This window comes from Capra hircus, chromosome 11 (genome assembly GCF_001704415.2).
Source record: "Capra hircus breed San Clemente chromosome 11, ASM170441v1, whole genome shotgun sequence".
NCBI classification, from domain to species: Eukaryota; Metazoa; Chordata; class Mammalia; order Artiodactyla; family Bovidae; genus Capra; species Capra hircus.
Window position 1 is genome coordinate 73,243,070 of NC_030818.1, and position 15,727 is coordinate 73,258,796.

At 40.7% G+C, this 15,727-nt stretch overlaps 1 protein-coding gene across 3 annotated transcripts in view; it reads left to right on the forward strand.

Moving 5' to 3' along the window:
* ASXL2 (additional sex combs like 2, transcriptional regulator) overlaps positions 3,540-15,727 on the forward strand; it is a 116,490-nt gene continuing 104,302 nt past the window's right edge. For all 3 annotated transcript variants that reach the window (XM_005686939.3, XM_018055539.1, XM_018055538.1), the window contains exon 1: positions 3,540-3,954. In XM_005686939.3, the coding sequence (XP_005686996.2) occupies positions 3,898-3,954 (57 nt within the window). In that variant the 5' untranslated portion in view covers positions 3,540-3,897. The remainder of the gene's footprint in view (positions 3,955-15,727) is intronic.

Consider the following 15,727-nt stretch of genomic DNA (forward strand, 5'->3'; position numbering starts at 1 on the left):
ATAGACAACCTAACTTTACACCTCAAGGAACTAGAAAAGGAAGAACAAACTAAGCTCAAAGTTAGTAGAAAGAAGAATGAAATAGAGACAGCAAACAGTAGAAAAGATCAATGAAACTAAAAACAGTTTTTTAAGAAGATAAACAAAATACACAAACCTTTAGCTAGACTAACCAAGAAAAAAGAAAGAGGACTCAAAGAAAATTATAAATGAAAGAGGAGACATTACAACTGATACTACAGAAATATAACGAATCATAAGAGACAGCTATGAACAATTAATCAATCCTGAGTATCATTGGAAGGACTAATGCTGAAGCTAAGCTCCAATACTTTGGCCACTTGGTGCCAAGAGCCGCCTCATTAGAAAAGACCCTGATGCTGGGGAAGACTGAAGGCAGGAGGAGAAGGGATGACAGAGGACAAGATGGTTGGATGGCAACACCTACTCAATGGACATGAGTTTGAGCAAGCTCCTTTAGATGGTGAAGGACAGGCAAGCCTGGTGTGCTGCAGTCTATGGGGATGCAAAGAGTCAGACACTACTGAGTGACTGAACAACATTAATAATTATATGCCAACATTTTGGACATCCTAGAAGAAATGACTAAATTCCTAGAAACAGATAGCCTACCAAGACTGAATCATGAAGAGATAGAAATCTGAATAGACTTACCACTAGTAAGGAGATTGAATTAGTAGTCAAAAACCTCCCAACAAAGAAATGTCCAGGACCAGATGCCTTCATGGTGAATTCTACCAAACATTTAAGGAAGAATTAATATCAAACCTTCTCAAGCTTTTACAGCAAATGGAAGAGGAGGGAACTCTTCCAAAATCATTGTATGAGGCCAACCTAAACCAGACAAGGATACTACAACAAAAGAAAATTAGAGACCAGTATCTCTGAGGAAGACCCATGCAAAAATCCTCAACAACATCTTAGTAAACTAATTCCATGGTATATTAAAAGGATCATATACCATGATCAAGTGGGATTTATTCTAGGGATGCAAGGGTGGTTCAATATCCACAAATCAATGTGATACAACACATTAAAAAAATGAAGGATAAAAACATATGATCATTTCAATAGGTACAGAAAAAGTACTGGACAAAATTCAACATCTTTTTTAAGATAAAAACTGTCAATAAATTGGTATAGAGGGAATGTACCCCAACATAATAAAGGCCATGTTTGATAAGCGCACAGCTATCATTCTCAATGGAGGAAAGCTGAATGCTTTTCTTCTAAGAATAGGAACAAGACAAGGATGCCACTTTTATTCAACATGGTATTGAAGTCCTAGACAGAGAAATTAGGAAGAAAAAGACATGAAGACATCCAAATTGGAAAGCAGAGACAAAACAGTCACTATTTGCAGATGACAGGATTTTATATATATTAATTGAAAACCCTGAAGACCACCCAAAACTATTAAAACAAATAAACATTCAGTAAAGTTGCAGGGTACAAAATCAATACAAACATATGTTGCATTGATTTTTTTTTTTTTTTTTGCCACACCACGTGGCTTGTGGGATATTAGCTCCCCAACCAGGGATCAAACCCAGGTCCATGGCAGTGAAAGCCCACATCCCAACCATAGGACCACCAGGGAATCCCCCTGTTGTATTTTAATACACTAACAACAAACTATCAGAAAGGGAAATTAAGAAAACAATCCCATTGGCAATAGCATCAAAAAGAGTGAAATACTTAGGAATAAATTTAACCAAGAAGGTAAAAGATCTATACTCTGAAACTGTAAGACATTGATGAAAGTGAAGAAAACACAAATAAAAGGAGATATTCTACGCTTATGGTTGGAAGGATTAATGTTGTTAAAATGTCCATATTGCACATAGTGATCTAAAAAGTCTATGTAATCTGTATCAAAATTTCAATGGTATTTTTCACAGAAATAGAAAAAAAAAATCTTAAAATTTGGGCTAGATGGCAAATCCATCAACAGCTGGGAATGGAGAGAGGCTTCTTGAACTGACCTAGGCTTTAGAGTGACATGGTACATACCTAGAGTGTTACAGAGAGTGTTATGAGTTATTAAAGGAATTTGTGAAAATATATTCATTACCAGTTGCTGCTATGAGGTTGTTTGCTCAATGACTTAAGCAGAAAAATAAGGAAATATCTAGATGGCCTCTCATGCTCCCTATTAATACTTTGTCTGCTAGTGTGTAACAGACTCCTTTTATTTATTTTGGCTGTACCTCCCACCAACCGGGATCTTAATTCCCTGAGCAGGGATCAAACTTATGATCCCTGCATTGGGAGCACTAAGTCTTTACCACTGTGTTACCTGGTAAATCCCCTGATCCCTTTTAAAAACTGAGGAAAGGTTATAAATCCTTTTCTCAGAAAATGCACAGCGAATACACACAAAATATTTTTCATAATTTTAGGGGGCCATATACTTCTGAAACCTATCCTGGACTCCAAGATAAGGACTGTCTTTTCTCCCAAGAGTCAGCCCAACTCTCAGTCCTATTTTATTTTTAAAAAATATTTATGTAGCTGCATTACATCTTTAGTTGTGGCATGTGGGATCTAGTTCCCAATCAAGAATAGAACCCTGGTCTGCTGCATTGGGAGTGCAGAGTCCTAGCCAGTGGACCACCAGCGAAGTCCCTCAGTCCTATTTTAGCATGAGCGACTGAACTGAACTGAACTGAACTGAAGTTTAGTAGATCAGAAGCAGGTTCTGGAAGCAGGTGGGTTTGGGAGATTACTAGGCATTACTATACATTCTATTTACTTTGCAAAGTATAAAGACATGAACATGCGACGGAAGATGCCACATTCTGGATCTTAGAGGAGGTCGTTATGGTCACTACAAATAATGGTTTCTGACCACAGATCCAGCTGAATCATTCAGCAAATATTTACTGGGCGCCTGATATGTACAGGCACTGAGCCAGGCAATGAGCTCACCAAGATAAAAAAGACATCATTTGTGTCCTTGATGAGACATTCACATGTAAAAGCATGAATGTAGTTATTGGTGGCCTGAAAATAAAGGTTACCTAAGTCTGAGAGGCATTTTGAGGTGACGGAAAGGACTCTGAGCTTGTGATTTGATTTTTGGCTTCACCACATTCTAGTGTGGCATCACTCAATCTCAGATTGCTTCATCTATCAAGTGCGGCAAATAAGTAGGTGAGAACTGTGGCAAATCTTCAAAAAGATAACCTTTAAAAAAATTAACATGGACAAACAGAAAAGGCAAGTTACAGGCTTATTGAAAATGACAGTTGAGAGAGTCGCCCCCAGAGGGAAGAGCCTAAGTCTTCCCTGGCTCTACGGACACCGCCGCGCCCCGCACGCGGTCAGAAACCGCCCAATAAACCTTCCGGAACGGACCCAGTTCCGCTTCCGCAGGCAGGTTTTCGCTGTTGGCGTGAGCGAAGGACGCCAGACGCAACGTAGCGTCGGACCTCCCCATTGCGCATGCTCTGGAGGCTAGGCTGAGAACGGAAGGACGGGGGCGTGGCCAGACTCCGCGGCCGGCCGGCTCGCTCTCCCTGTGGCCCCGCGCGGGAGGCGGGGGCGCGCGCACGCTCGTTCGCGCGGCCGGCTGCGTACAGTAGTGACGGCCGCGCGGGAGCGGTCACATGACCGTAGCGGCTGCCTGTACAGTAAGGACCCAATATGGCAGCGGCGGTAGCAGTGGTAACGGCAGCAGGAGGACCGGCCGCCCCATAGACCGCCCCCAGCGCACCACCCCCGCCGCTTCCTCTGCTCCGGTGCTCCTCCGGCCTGACTTCCCCTTTCTCCCACCTTTCCCGGCACCGCGGGAAAAACAGCGCAGGGCAGAGCAGGCAGGGAGGGCGGCCGGAGCCCGGACACGGGAGCCTCCCAGTCAGTTCAAGACCCGACATGAGGGAAAAGGGCCGTAGGAAGAAGGGCAGGACCTGGGCGGAGGCCGCCAAGACGGTAAGGCGGAGGGAGCGGACGGGAAAGCTGGGTGGATTTCGTTCCCTCGCCGCCCTCCCTCGGTCGCAGGGGAGGGGAGGTCAGTGGCACTGCGACCCGGCTAAGGGGGGCACAAAACCGCGCGGCGAGGGCGGCGGTTAGTGTCGGGCTTGTGGTCCCTGTGGGAATGGAGGCGCCTAAGCGGAAGAGGGTCGCCGCGGGGCTGTGGCTTCTCTCCGCGTCTGCGATGGTTCCTCTATGGTGTTTTGAAGCTGCCTGTCGGAGTCACTGCGCTCTCACCCCGACTCTGTGGTAGCCCCTGCCCCAACATGGGGAAGTCTGTTGTGCTTGCACAGTAACCGGTTCTTCTCCCTTGTGCGGCTGAGGAGCCCCCATTGGATGCGGAAAGGAGAAGGCTTGTGCGTGCACCCAGCCCCAGAAAGAAGAGGAGAGCGGTGGAACTGGGTAGAATTGACCCGCTGTAGCAGGCACACCGCCCGGCTCCCGGGCCCCTGCTTGTCTGGGCTCCTGGATCCGGCCGGAGGTCACGAGGCTCTTGTTTTATGTTTGCTGTTGGAGCCGAAAGTGCAGGAGGTGTTTAGAAACGAAGTAACAGGTGGGACTTGTAGAATTTTTTTTTTTTCCTGTTTCCGTAGAGACCTACTCTGAACAAGGCAGCAATGCATGGTGGGACCTGTAGTTTTACCCGGCCTTGACTTTTCCGTAGCTAAAGTGGTGATGGCCTCACGAAGTTGTGATTAGTGGATAAAACCATCGTTTTTTTTCCTTCTAAATTTATCTTAACGAAACTTAGAGGTAGGTTTAAAAAATAGAGTATTGAGGATGAGTGAGAACTTTTATGCTTTTTATGAAAAAATTAAAAGCGTCCATGTATATATATTTAGAAATGAAAGGTTTGGAGAAAGTCAGGTTCGTTCCATCTTCTGAGGGTGCAGCAGAAAAGTAATAGGACGTAAGACAGCAGCGTTTTAGTGTTGGGAAGTGAGAAGGATTGGAAGCATTATTTTTAATGGTGAATCACGACAATAATACTTGTACAACCTGGAGAGCCCCTCGAAATGAAGCCCCTCTTTATGGTGTGTTGTATGTTTTATTTTTTAAAGAGGAGTTTTCTGAATAGTAACAAATGTTCACTGTGGGAAAGTTAGGGAAATTATAGTATTTTAGTATAAATAAGGAAAAAAGTCATGTATTTAACCAGACTCTGTTAACATTTGATATATTACCGCCCAGTCTTTTTTATTTCCCCAAATCTGGGTCCTTTTGTTTATTCATTCTTGCACATTTGCTTTGTAAATCTTGTGCATTTGTTTTGTAAATGTTGTGTTTTAGAGGATTCATGAATCTTAAACTTGTTTGTCTGTGTTAGTAGGAAATGTGGAAAAGTTAGTGAATAAATAAAAGCACATTTTATTTGTTGAGTGCTTTCAATTACAGTGTATCTACATAACTGTAATTGCTGGTCGTTTCCCGCCAAAGAAAAAACTCTAGAAATAATTTTGTTGGGTGGTGGGGAAATTCCTCCTTCACAAAAGGAGTGAAGGAGGAATTGTTCTACTTGATCAGCACTACCTTAAGACCTCTTTTATTTAAAGAAGGATGGTAAATTTTATTGGTAAGTAACTAGATCCCAACTGTCATTGTGTTAATTAATTTTAAGTCTCTAGAATTTCATGAGTACTTTATGAATTCTCTCTTTGGATAAAATAGTCTAATCTTTGGGAGATTGTGACAGGAAAACTTTGCATCTACAGTCTATTTTCCTATAGTAAATTATTATGTTTGCTCATTTATAACAGACATTTCAAGCCTTAGCTGGTTATGTGCAAGTAGTATTTAGAAGATGTAAAGACTAGAGCTAATCAGTAGAGCTTTGAGTTCCTGAAGCAATTAGTATATTAGTGGTTTGGTATTTTTATTTGATTCTGGCAAATATATAAGAGCTCAGACTAAATAAAAATGAATTTTAGAAAGAGAATGGTGACACTAAAACTTCTTTTTTCTAGTAGCCAAAATCTAGAAAACACTACTCTTTTTTATCATCTATAAAGTGAGTAATTAAAATAAACCTTAGTGTTCAAAAGGATTCTGTTTATAGGAGAAATAGGTAGAAGTAAATGTGAGAAGAATAAGCAAAAGTAAATCTTTAATATTTTCAGACGCAGAGTAATGAGATCAGAAAGTAGTGGTTTGACAGAGAGAGATAACTTTGACCTAAATTAGGAAACTGTATATTTTATAAGATTAAGAGAACTAGGAGAAGCAAGTCTTAAACTTACTTCATAGGCATTAAGGCCAAATGTTCTAGGAACAGAGTTTCAGAAAGGATATATTAAAATTATTCATTGAGTATAAGTAATATCTACTTCATATTTCATTGTGTTCTTGGTACCTACATTATAGAGCTATCCTGTTTTAGAGAACATTATTAAAATGGGGTTGTGTTCCTGACCAATAATAGAGCAATAAATAAATAAAATTATTCACATATATATGTATTTATATCACATATATTTGTGATTTGGGGTGTTGTATGTATGTGAGAGAGCTATACAAATTGATACAGGGTTACTGTGAACAACCTGAAAAGGGAAAAATAATATGATCCATAATTATTATATAATTATAAGATTATGCCAAAGTCTGATTAAATGTAGAGAATAGATGGGTTCCAATAACTGAAGACATCACACAGAGAAATAATGGAATTAAGATTCAGTTGAACTTGAATGCTCATTCACAACACTGGATTGTGTCCCTACTGATCTTCTATTTGTCTCATAAATGCACTAGTTATAAAAGCATTATTCAAGTATTTAGTTAACAGTATTACATTTTAAATTTATTTATTGGCTGCACCCTGTGGCTTGCAGGATCTCAGTTCCCCCACCAGGGACTGAACCCAGGCCATGGCAAGACTGGAATACTAACCCCTAGGCCTGCAAGGAGATCCAACCAGTCCATTCTAAAGGAGATCAACCCTGGGATTTCTTTGGAAGGAATGATGCTAAAGCTGAAGCTCCAGTACTTTGGCCACCTCATGCGAGGAGTTGACTCATTGGAAAAGACTCTGATGCTGGGAGGGATTGGGGGCAGGAGGAGAAGGGGACGACTGAGGATGAGATGGGTGGATGGCATCAACGACTCGATGGATGTGAGTCTGAGTGAACTCCAGGAGTTGGTGATGGACAGGGAGGCCTGGTGTGCTGCGATTCATGGGGTCGCAAAGAGTTGGACACGACTGAGCGACTGAACTGAGCTGAGGCCACCAGGGAACTCCCATTACGCGTTTTAAATTTTAAAGGTAGCAGTGATAGTGGTGATGATGTGATTTGGATAAGAGACCTGCAGTATAGTGTTTGGAGCAATTAAAACAAAAATTTGTAGTAAGCCAGAGATACTGAAAATCACTACATTGACTTTAGAACTGTGTTCAAAGTTACGTGCATATTTTTTTTTAAAGCAAAAGAAAGCATATCATATACACATTAGGTGACATCCCTGAGGAATTCAGCTGTTTTTACAAAATAAAACTTTCAAAAGAGTATAATTTTGTTGATACCATTTTTTTTTTTTTGAAGTTTTTCCTTGTCACCCACCACAACTGGGGACACATTAAAAGGCAAAAATGTCTTTTTTGGACAAGTTTGTTGTGATTGTAGGTGAAAGACAGCAGCAGACCTTGGAGACTGCACTAGGTTATCTTTGAGGAGTGAAGTGGTCCGAGTGTGCGTGAAGGATGGGTGTTGAGAGGTAAGGAGAACAGCAGGCAAGTGTAGATCTTTAGCATGTGATTTCTAGACTGAAGAAAGTTGTTGTTGTTGTTGTTTTTTGTATCTAGACTTCACTTAGTGGTTAATGCTGTTTTGAAAGTGTATAGGTTTTTAAATTTATGTTATTTACCGAAAGTCATTTGGGCTTCCCTGGTGGCTCAGCAGTAACGAATCTGCCTGCTGTACAGGAGCCACAGGTTCTAGCTCTGGGATGGGAAGATCCCCTGGAGGAGGACATGGCAACACACTCCAGTATTCTTGCCTGGAGAATCCCCATGGGCAGAAGAGCCTGGTGGGCTACAGTCCATAGGGATGCAAAGAATCAGACACCACTGAAGCGACTTACCGCACTCGCCTAAAGCTATTTAACTTTAGGAAATATAGTGGAAGAAAATTTCTATTAAAGGAATAACTCTCATAAGCTAACTACCTTTTTGTAGGAAGTATTGAAAATAGAAAAGAATTACTTAAAAGTAAAATGATAAAAGCTAAGTCACTTCAGTCGTGTCCAACTCTGTGCGACCCCATAGAGGGCAGCCCACCAGGCTCCCCCGTCCCTGGGATTCTCCAGGCAAGAACACTGGAGTGGATTGCCAATATGTAATGATTAGAAAGAAAAAAGTCTTAAAAAGACTTTAGAAAAAAAAAGATGTATTAACTTAGAAAGTTTCAGTTCTCTTAATCTTGACCATAAGTAATTGTCTTCTGTTAGGAGTATGGCCAGGCCTGGGAATATCTCCTTGGACCAGTACTGGTTGGCCAGAGTCTTTTTATGCCCGTATTTGTCTTATGTTTGTACTTGTAAATGTTAGAATCTCCAGGAGAGTGTGCATCTTGGGAAACCGTATTAAAGAAATATATTGTTTTTGTAATATTGTTTTATAGAAAGTAAAACTGGACAAAATCTTCCTGGAATATGTTAAAAATAGAATGAGAAAGGTTGTGAAGAGCATGAGTGAAAAACTGAGAAACTGCTCTAACCTATACTTTTCAAAACCAGTTTTTTTGAGGTATAATTGACATAAAATTATAAGATTTTAGATACGTTTATGCAGGTCTGTTTGTGCTAGGGGATTCTTTGCTTGAAACATCTTTATTTTTGCCTTAATACCGAATTCTTTGCTTGAGAGATCTTCATTTTTGCCTTAATACCGAAGTAAAGTTCCCTTGTATTTTGCCCTTATATTTTGTATTATTATTTTCAATTCATCCTTCCTTCTGTCCTGTTCTCATGTTCCTGCCTTGAAAGCCCACAAACAAACTAAGGAAAAAGGAAGGAAAGAAAATCTGTTTTGAACATATAAGTTAAAAATGTCTGTGGGAAGGGCTGCTGCTGCAATCTCCTAGAATTATGGCAGGAGCTGAGAAAATGATGTCAGATTTGCAGAAGTCCTTGCTCTTTCCTCATCCACAAAATCTATCTACTTTTAAAAGGCTGTGCAATTTTGCTGTCAGTGAAAGGGCATTATGTTTTCACTACAAAAGCTATCTGGAAGGAGGCCAGTTGTGTGGAAGATACAAGTACAGGAACCTGATAAGTAAGGTTTGTCTGCTGTCTTCATCCTTTTTATTAATACATGCATGCATACCACGTCGCTTCAGTCATGTCCTAACTCTTTGTGACCCTATGGACTGTAGCCTGCCAGACTCCTCTGTCCATGGGATTCCCTGGGCAAGAATAGTGGAGTGGGTTCCCGTGCCCTCCTCCAGGGTCTCTTCCTGACCCAGGGACCTAAGCCGCATCTTTTATGTGTCCTGCATTGGCAGGTGGGTTCTTCACCGTTAGGGCCACCTGGGAAGCCAGAAGACTGGGAAAGCTCCACTAGTTCTGTTTTCTTTCTTTCCATATCTCGTAGAGGCCATCCTCATAGTTGATAGTGTTGCAGTATTGTGCAGTTTAGTACTTTTAGTACAGTTTGATTTATCATGTTTTTAGTGTTTTAAAGGTTTTTGAGCATACTTAATTTTAGAATTCTTTAGATATGACTTAATAGTGTTAGTTTTCTATTACAGTTTGTGTGGAGGGGGTTTTCCTTGCTGCCTGTAGGCTTTCTCAAGTAGCGGAGAGCAGGAGCTACTCTTTGTTCTGTTGGTTTTTCTCCTTGCGGAGCACAGGCTCTAGGCACACAGGCTTCAGTAGTTGCAGCACGTGGGCGCATTAGTTTCGGCTCTCCTGCTCTGAAGTGTGGGCTTAGTAGTTCTGGTACATGGGCTTAGTTGTTCCTTGGCATGTGGAATTTTCCTGGATCAAGGATTGAACCCATGTCCCCTGCATTGGCAGGCGAATTCTTACCCACTGTATCACCAGGGAAGTCCTAGACTCATTATTTTTGAAAAAGTAGAACGGCAGTATGTAGAAAGTCTTGGATGAGTCACTATACTGAAAATAGGAATTAAATGCATATGCAAATATTGAAAATAATTTAGTTGCCAAAGTGAAATTAACGTGCTTAGTCACTCAGTTGTGTCTGACTCCTTGCGACCCCATGGATGTAGCCCTCCAGGCTCTGTTCATGGGGATTCTTCAGGCAAGAATACTGGATTGGGTTGCCACGCCCTGCTGGATCTGTAGTCTTTGCCATTTTGGTACATTAACAGCATTTCTTTAGTTTTGTTCAGTAGAACTTGATGGAAATGGTCTGTATCTGTGCTGTCCAGTACACTAGCCACGTGTGGCCATTGAGCACTTCAAATGTGACTAGTGAGACTAAGGAACTGAATTTTGAATTTTATTTAATTTTAATTAAGCTTAAATACCTACATTTGTTTAGTGGCTGTTATAGAATAACTTTCTGTGCTTACTGACTTTCTATGTATTTTTCAGTAAACTTGTCTGTTCAGATTTTTGCCCTTATTTTTTTTCTTGCTTCCTGGTCTTTTTTGTACTAGTTTCTAAGAGTGCAGTGTCGATTAAGGAAACTGGCCCTTTGTCATATGTCACAGATCTGTTTCCCAATTTTGGCTTTGACTGATTTATGCATTTTTTATGTTAATATATTAATAAATAAATTTGCCAATCTTTACCTTTTGTGTTTTTTTAGGTTTTAAGTCCTATTAAGAAAACCATTCTCAAAGATTATAAATGAGTGCTTTAAAAAAATGTTTAGCTGTAAAGGTGTATATTCCCCAAATAAAATCCATATTTTATTACGAACAAGTAGGAAGAAATTCAGTTTATGTGTATCAGTAAGACTGTGCTTCTTGATGGCAGAGACTTTTCTTTTAAAGGTTTCTACCTGCAGAAATGAATGCTAAATCTTTGTTGTTGTTTTTCACCTTTTTTATTGGCGATAAGACACTTGTCACTTCAAAGATAGCACAATTTGAGTAAAATTGGTCAACTATATTAAGTATTGTTTGCCAGTATTGTTCAGTACCTCTCTCTTGTTTGTGAAAGAAAGTTATTTCAAGACACACCACGATATTTGCCTTCCAAGACCCTTTTGAATTACATTTGGACATTTCTTTGGTAATTTTGCTTCTCACCTTGCTTGACAAAACTAAAATTGGTTAATTGTAAAAACACATGTACTGAGTCCTGAACATCAAGGGACACTGTAAACCTAATGAGTTACTGCATCTTCTTGGTAATTTGTTTTTTTTAGTAAAAATTATGTTGTGAAACACTTGTCATTTGGAAATTCTTTTGCTGCTGATGTTTAGCACCAAACAGCATTGATGCTACATTTAGAATGGACTTTGAATAGCTTGGGGTGGCCCACATCATCTGGAATCTTTAACCCACTGATGTCTGAATTATTTAGTAGTTGGTTTAGCCATATTCAGTTTCAAATAAAGTGCTTAACAACGATGTTAGTGACTTATTCTAAAGAGTAACATAAAATTTTTAATGTATTGCTATTGATTTTATAGTTTCCTATATGATTTGAGTGGTTCTGACAAATTTTATAAGTTTAAATGGATGGTACCCATGAAATTGATATTTTTGGAAAGGTTTTCTCTTTTACATTGTGTGTGTGTGTGAGAGTGAGTGGTGGAGAGGGGAAAGGAGAAAGAAGATGTCAAAAAGATGGATTACAAGATAAAGATAATGAACACTTTTCATGTATATCATTAAACACCCATGAAAGATGTAAAGAGGAATATAGGACTATATATATATGTATGTGTGTGTGTGTTTTTTTTTTTTTGCATCTCCCAAGCAGTATGCAGTGTCATAGTTCCCCAACCAGAGATTGAACTCATCCCCTGCATTGGGAGCCCAAGGTTAATCATTGGACCTCCAGGGAAGTCCCAAGACTATTTTTATTAGCAGCTTGGGAATAACCTTAACAATCTGGATCTGATTTTGGTTGTTTAATTTATTGAGCTTATTGTGTCAGCTTGGACAAGTCATTTAAATCAGTGCTCAAACATTAGTGTGTATAAGAATCATCTGGGAAGCTTATTATAATATAGATGATTATTCAGTAGGTCTGCAGTGTAGCCAGAGACTCTGCATTTGCAATAAGTTCACAGGTGATGCTGGTGCTTTGGTATAAGGACCACATTGGGAGTTGTAGGGACTTTAGACTGCTGCTGCTGCTGCTAAGTCTCTTCAGTCGACTCTGTGTGACCCCCATAGACGGCAGCCCACCAGGCTCCCCCGTCCCTGGGATTCTCCAGGCAAGAACACTGGAATGGGTTGCCATTTCCTTCTCCAATGCTTGAAAGTGAAAAGTGAAAGGAAGTCGCTCAGTCGTGTCCGACTCTTCACAACCCCATGGACTGCAGCCCACCAGGCTGCTCTGTCCATGGGATTTTCCCGGCAAGAGTACTGGAGTGGGGTGCCATTGCCTTCTCCGATGATTAGGCTAGAACGTGTGAAAAACTCTTTGACGATACCTGGTACGTTGTTGACTTCCCTGGTGGCTCAGTGGTAGAGAACCCATCTGTTAATGGAGGAGATGCAGGTTTGCTCCCTGGGTTGGGAAGCTGGAGAAGGAAATTGCGACCTACTCCTGTGGGAAATCCCATGGACAGAGGAGCCTAGCCGGGTATATTCCAAGGGGTTGCAAGTGTTGTAAGCATGGTTTTTTAATGTTACTGAAAAATTAATAAACGTAGATCATCTTATGTTTCTGAGTGAGAAAATGAATATTGTACAGATGTTATTTCTTATCAGGTGCAGAGGTTTGAAACAGTTCTAATGAAAAGCTTTCTAGTCTCAGGGACCCCATTTGCCACTTGTTTCCCAAGGTCAGTGTGGAATGAATGACAGAGACCTGAACGAGCTGTGGACAAGTTTGGGAACGCAGTGGAAGCTCCATATCATGCTTTAGGAGATTGTGTGCCAGATCCCTCTCTTGACTTAGACTTTGTGAACTGCTCTGGAGAAAGCATGTAGCAAGGAATGGCAGGCAGCCTCAAGTTGCTGAGTGACTCCTTGCAAAAAGTCAGCAATAAAACAGTAAGGGACTGAAACCTGCCAACAAGTAAGGTTCCTGGTAAGCCTGGAAAAGAATCCCAAGTCTCAGATAAGTTCACAGTCCCAGCTATCACTTCTGTCTCAGCTCTGTGAGACCCTCCGCAGAAGACCCTCTTAAGCCATGGCCAGAATCCTGGCACAGAACTACGAGATAACTTGGTATTGGGTTCACCTAAGTTTCATCATAAGCCATAATCACACCATAAATTTGTGTTGTTGGGGCTGTATAATAGCAAAAGTAATATTAAAATCTAGTGGAGGAAGGAACATGGGAAGGTTGGTCTCAGAGGGTTTGGCCTGGATATTCAAGGGTGAATATGGATAAGGGTATTCCAGGCAGAAGGAAGGCTGAAAAAATGGAGTGTATGTTTTATGCATGCTGATTTACCTTTGATTCTTGTGAAGTAAAGTAAAAGATAAGGCCAGAAAAGACAATCTAGGATCCAAATGTGGAGAGTTGTAGAAGTTGAACTGACAGGTATTTTTATTCTAGTAGTTGTAATGCTTTTCTGCAGGTGACAACATCATTGTCTGTGTTTGGGGCCATTTGTGGGGTGTATTGTAGAGAGCTGAAAAGTCTAGCTACAGAGAGGTTATCAGGGTTAGAGTAGGGCTCTTGAATTAAAAGAATGCCTAGAGTTATACATTTCCCCCCCCCCCCATCATTCAGTGTTTCTTATTTTATACCTATTCCTTGTACACCTCTCATGCTTACAAGTGTCCAACAGAAGCCTATGCTTGAGTTCTGCCAGTCTCCTGAAATCTTCACCTATATAGGAGGTTCTGGCATGTTCTTCAACACAACAGAATTGTATGATTCTTGAGAGGGAAAAAAGAAAGCAAACTCTTTCCCCACTTCATTCTAGCTCATGTTGATTTTTCTTTTCTCTGAATTCTTATGCCACTATTCTTCCTATTGCACTATCCTTTGGGCTGCTGGTCTTCTGGGTTGTTGAGGTGCTAGAATCAATCAGGAGTCTGTGTTGCACAACTCCAGGGGGAGCCATTCATATTCACATATTGTATTTTATGTGAATATCGCTTTCTAGAGTGGTGCATCACAGTGACTCTGGGTTCCATGATGCTTTTTGTGAAAATATCATTAAACAATAATTTATTTGGATTTCCCTGGTGGTGCTGTGGATAGGAGTCTGCCTGCCAATGCAGGGGACATGGGTTTGCTCCCTGGTCCGGGAAGAGTCCACGTGCTGCAGAGCAGTTAAGCCTGGGTGCTGCAGCTGCTGAGCCCACATGCTGCAGCTACTGAAGCCCGTGCACCTAGAGCCAGTGCTCCTCAACAGGAGAAGCCTTGGCAATGAGAAGCTCGTGCGCTGCAACCAGAGAAAGCCCACGAGCAGCAGTGGAGACCCAGCGTAGCCAAAAACAAAATGATTTTAAGAAGACTGGTATATTTCAGTTCAGTTGCTCAGTCGTGTCCAACTGGTATATTTATTTCTGATCAAATTTAAGAATATTTTTGCTAGGAGAAAAACTATTATAGGTTTGTAATAGAAAAGTCACACCTTGAGAACAGATGGGTGGGCAGCAAGAAGGGCAGCTTTTCTAGTCTTTTTAGTATTGGATTTGCTTCATGTGTATTTCCCAAGTCTGTTTCCTGCAGACAGAGGTGGTAGCAAATGACAGAGATTTGATGAAAGTGTTTCCTGTTAGCTGTGTGGTTTTTTGTGAACGCTTTACTTTTTAGACTTTTTAATATGGTGGATTACATTGATATTTCAAATTTTGAATTGGCCTTGCTTTCCTGGAGAAATAAACCTTACTTGGTTGTTTATTATACTTTTTATATATTGCTGGGTTTGTTGAGGACATTTATGGTTATGTTCATAAGGAATATTAAACTGTAGTTTTTTTGTATTATGTCTGGCTTTGGTATCAGGGTAGTGTTGACCTCATAAAAAAGGAAGTCTTCCTCTGTTTCTCAGGAAACAGAGATTACAATTGATCCTCACTATTCATGGATTCAATACAGTTGACCCTTGAACATCTTGGGTGTTAGGGATGCTGACCCTCTATACAGTCGAAAATCCTCAAGTGACCTGTAGGCCACCCTCCATATCTGTGGTGCCTCATCCATAGATTGAACCAACCTTGAATTGTGTAATATTGTAGTTTTTACCGTTGAAAAAAATTCCTTGTATTGGTGGGCCCATGCAGTTAAACCTGTGTTGTTTGAGGGTTAGCTGTACTTGTGGATTCACCTGCTTGCTAAAATTTACTCCTCATCCCAAAATCAATACGTGGCACTTTTGTCTATTCATGGACATTGGCTGAGTGGCGAAACATTAGTCACCTGACGCTGAGATCTCTGCTGAAGTCGAACAAGGTGGTGCTCAGCCTTCTTGTTTCAGCTCTCATAGTGAAAAATTGGTCTATTTAATGTCATGGTGTTTGCATTTTTGTGCTTTTTGTTAGGCTCTCACTATTTAAAATGGCTCCCAAGTGTAGTACTGAAGTGCTGTCTAGCATTCATTCTTAAATGCAAGGAAACTATGTGCCTTATGGAGAAAATACCTGTATTAGATAAGCTTTGTTTAGGTGTGAGTTACAGTCC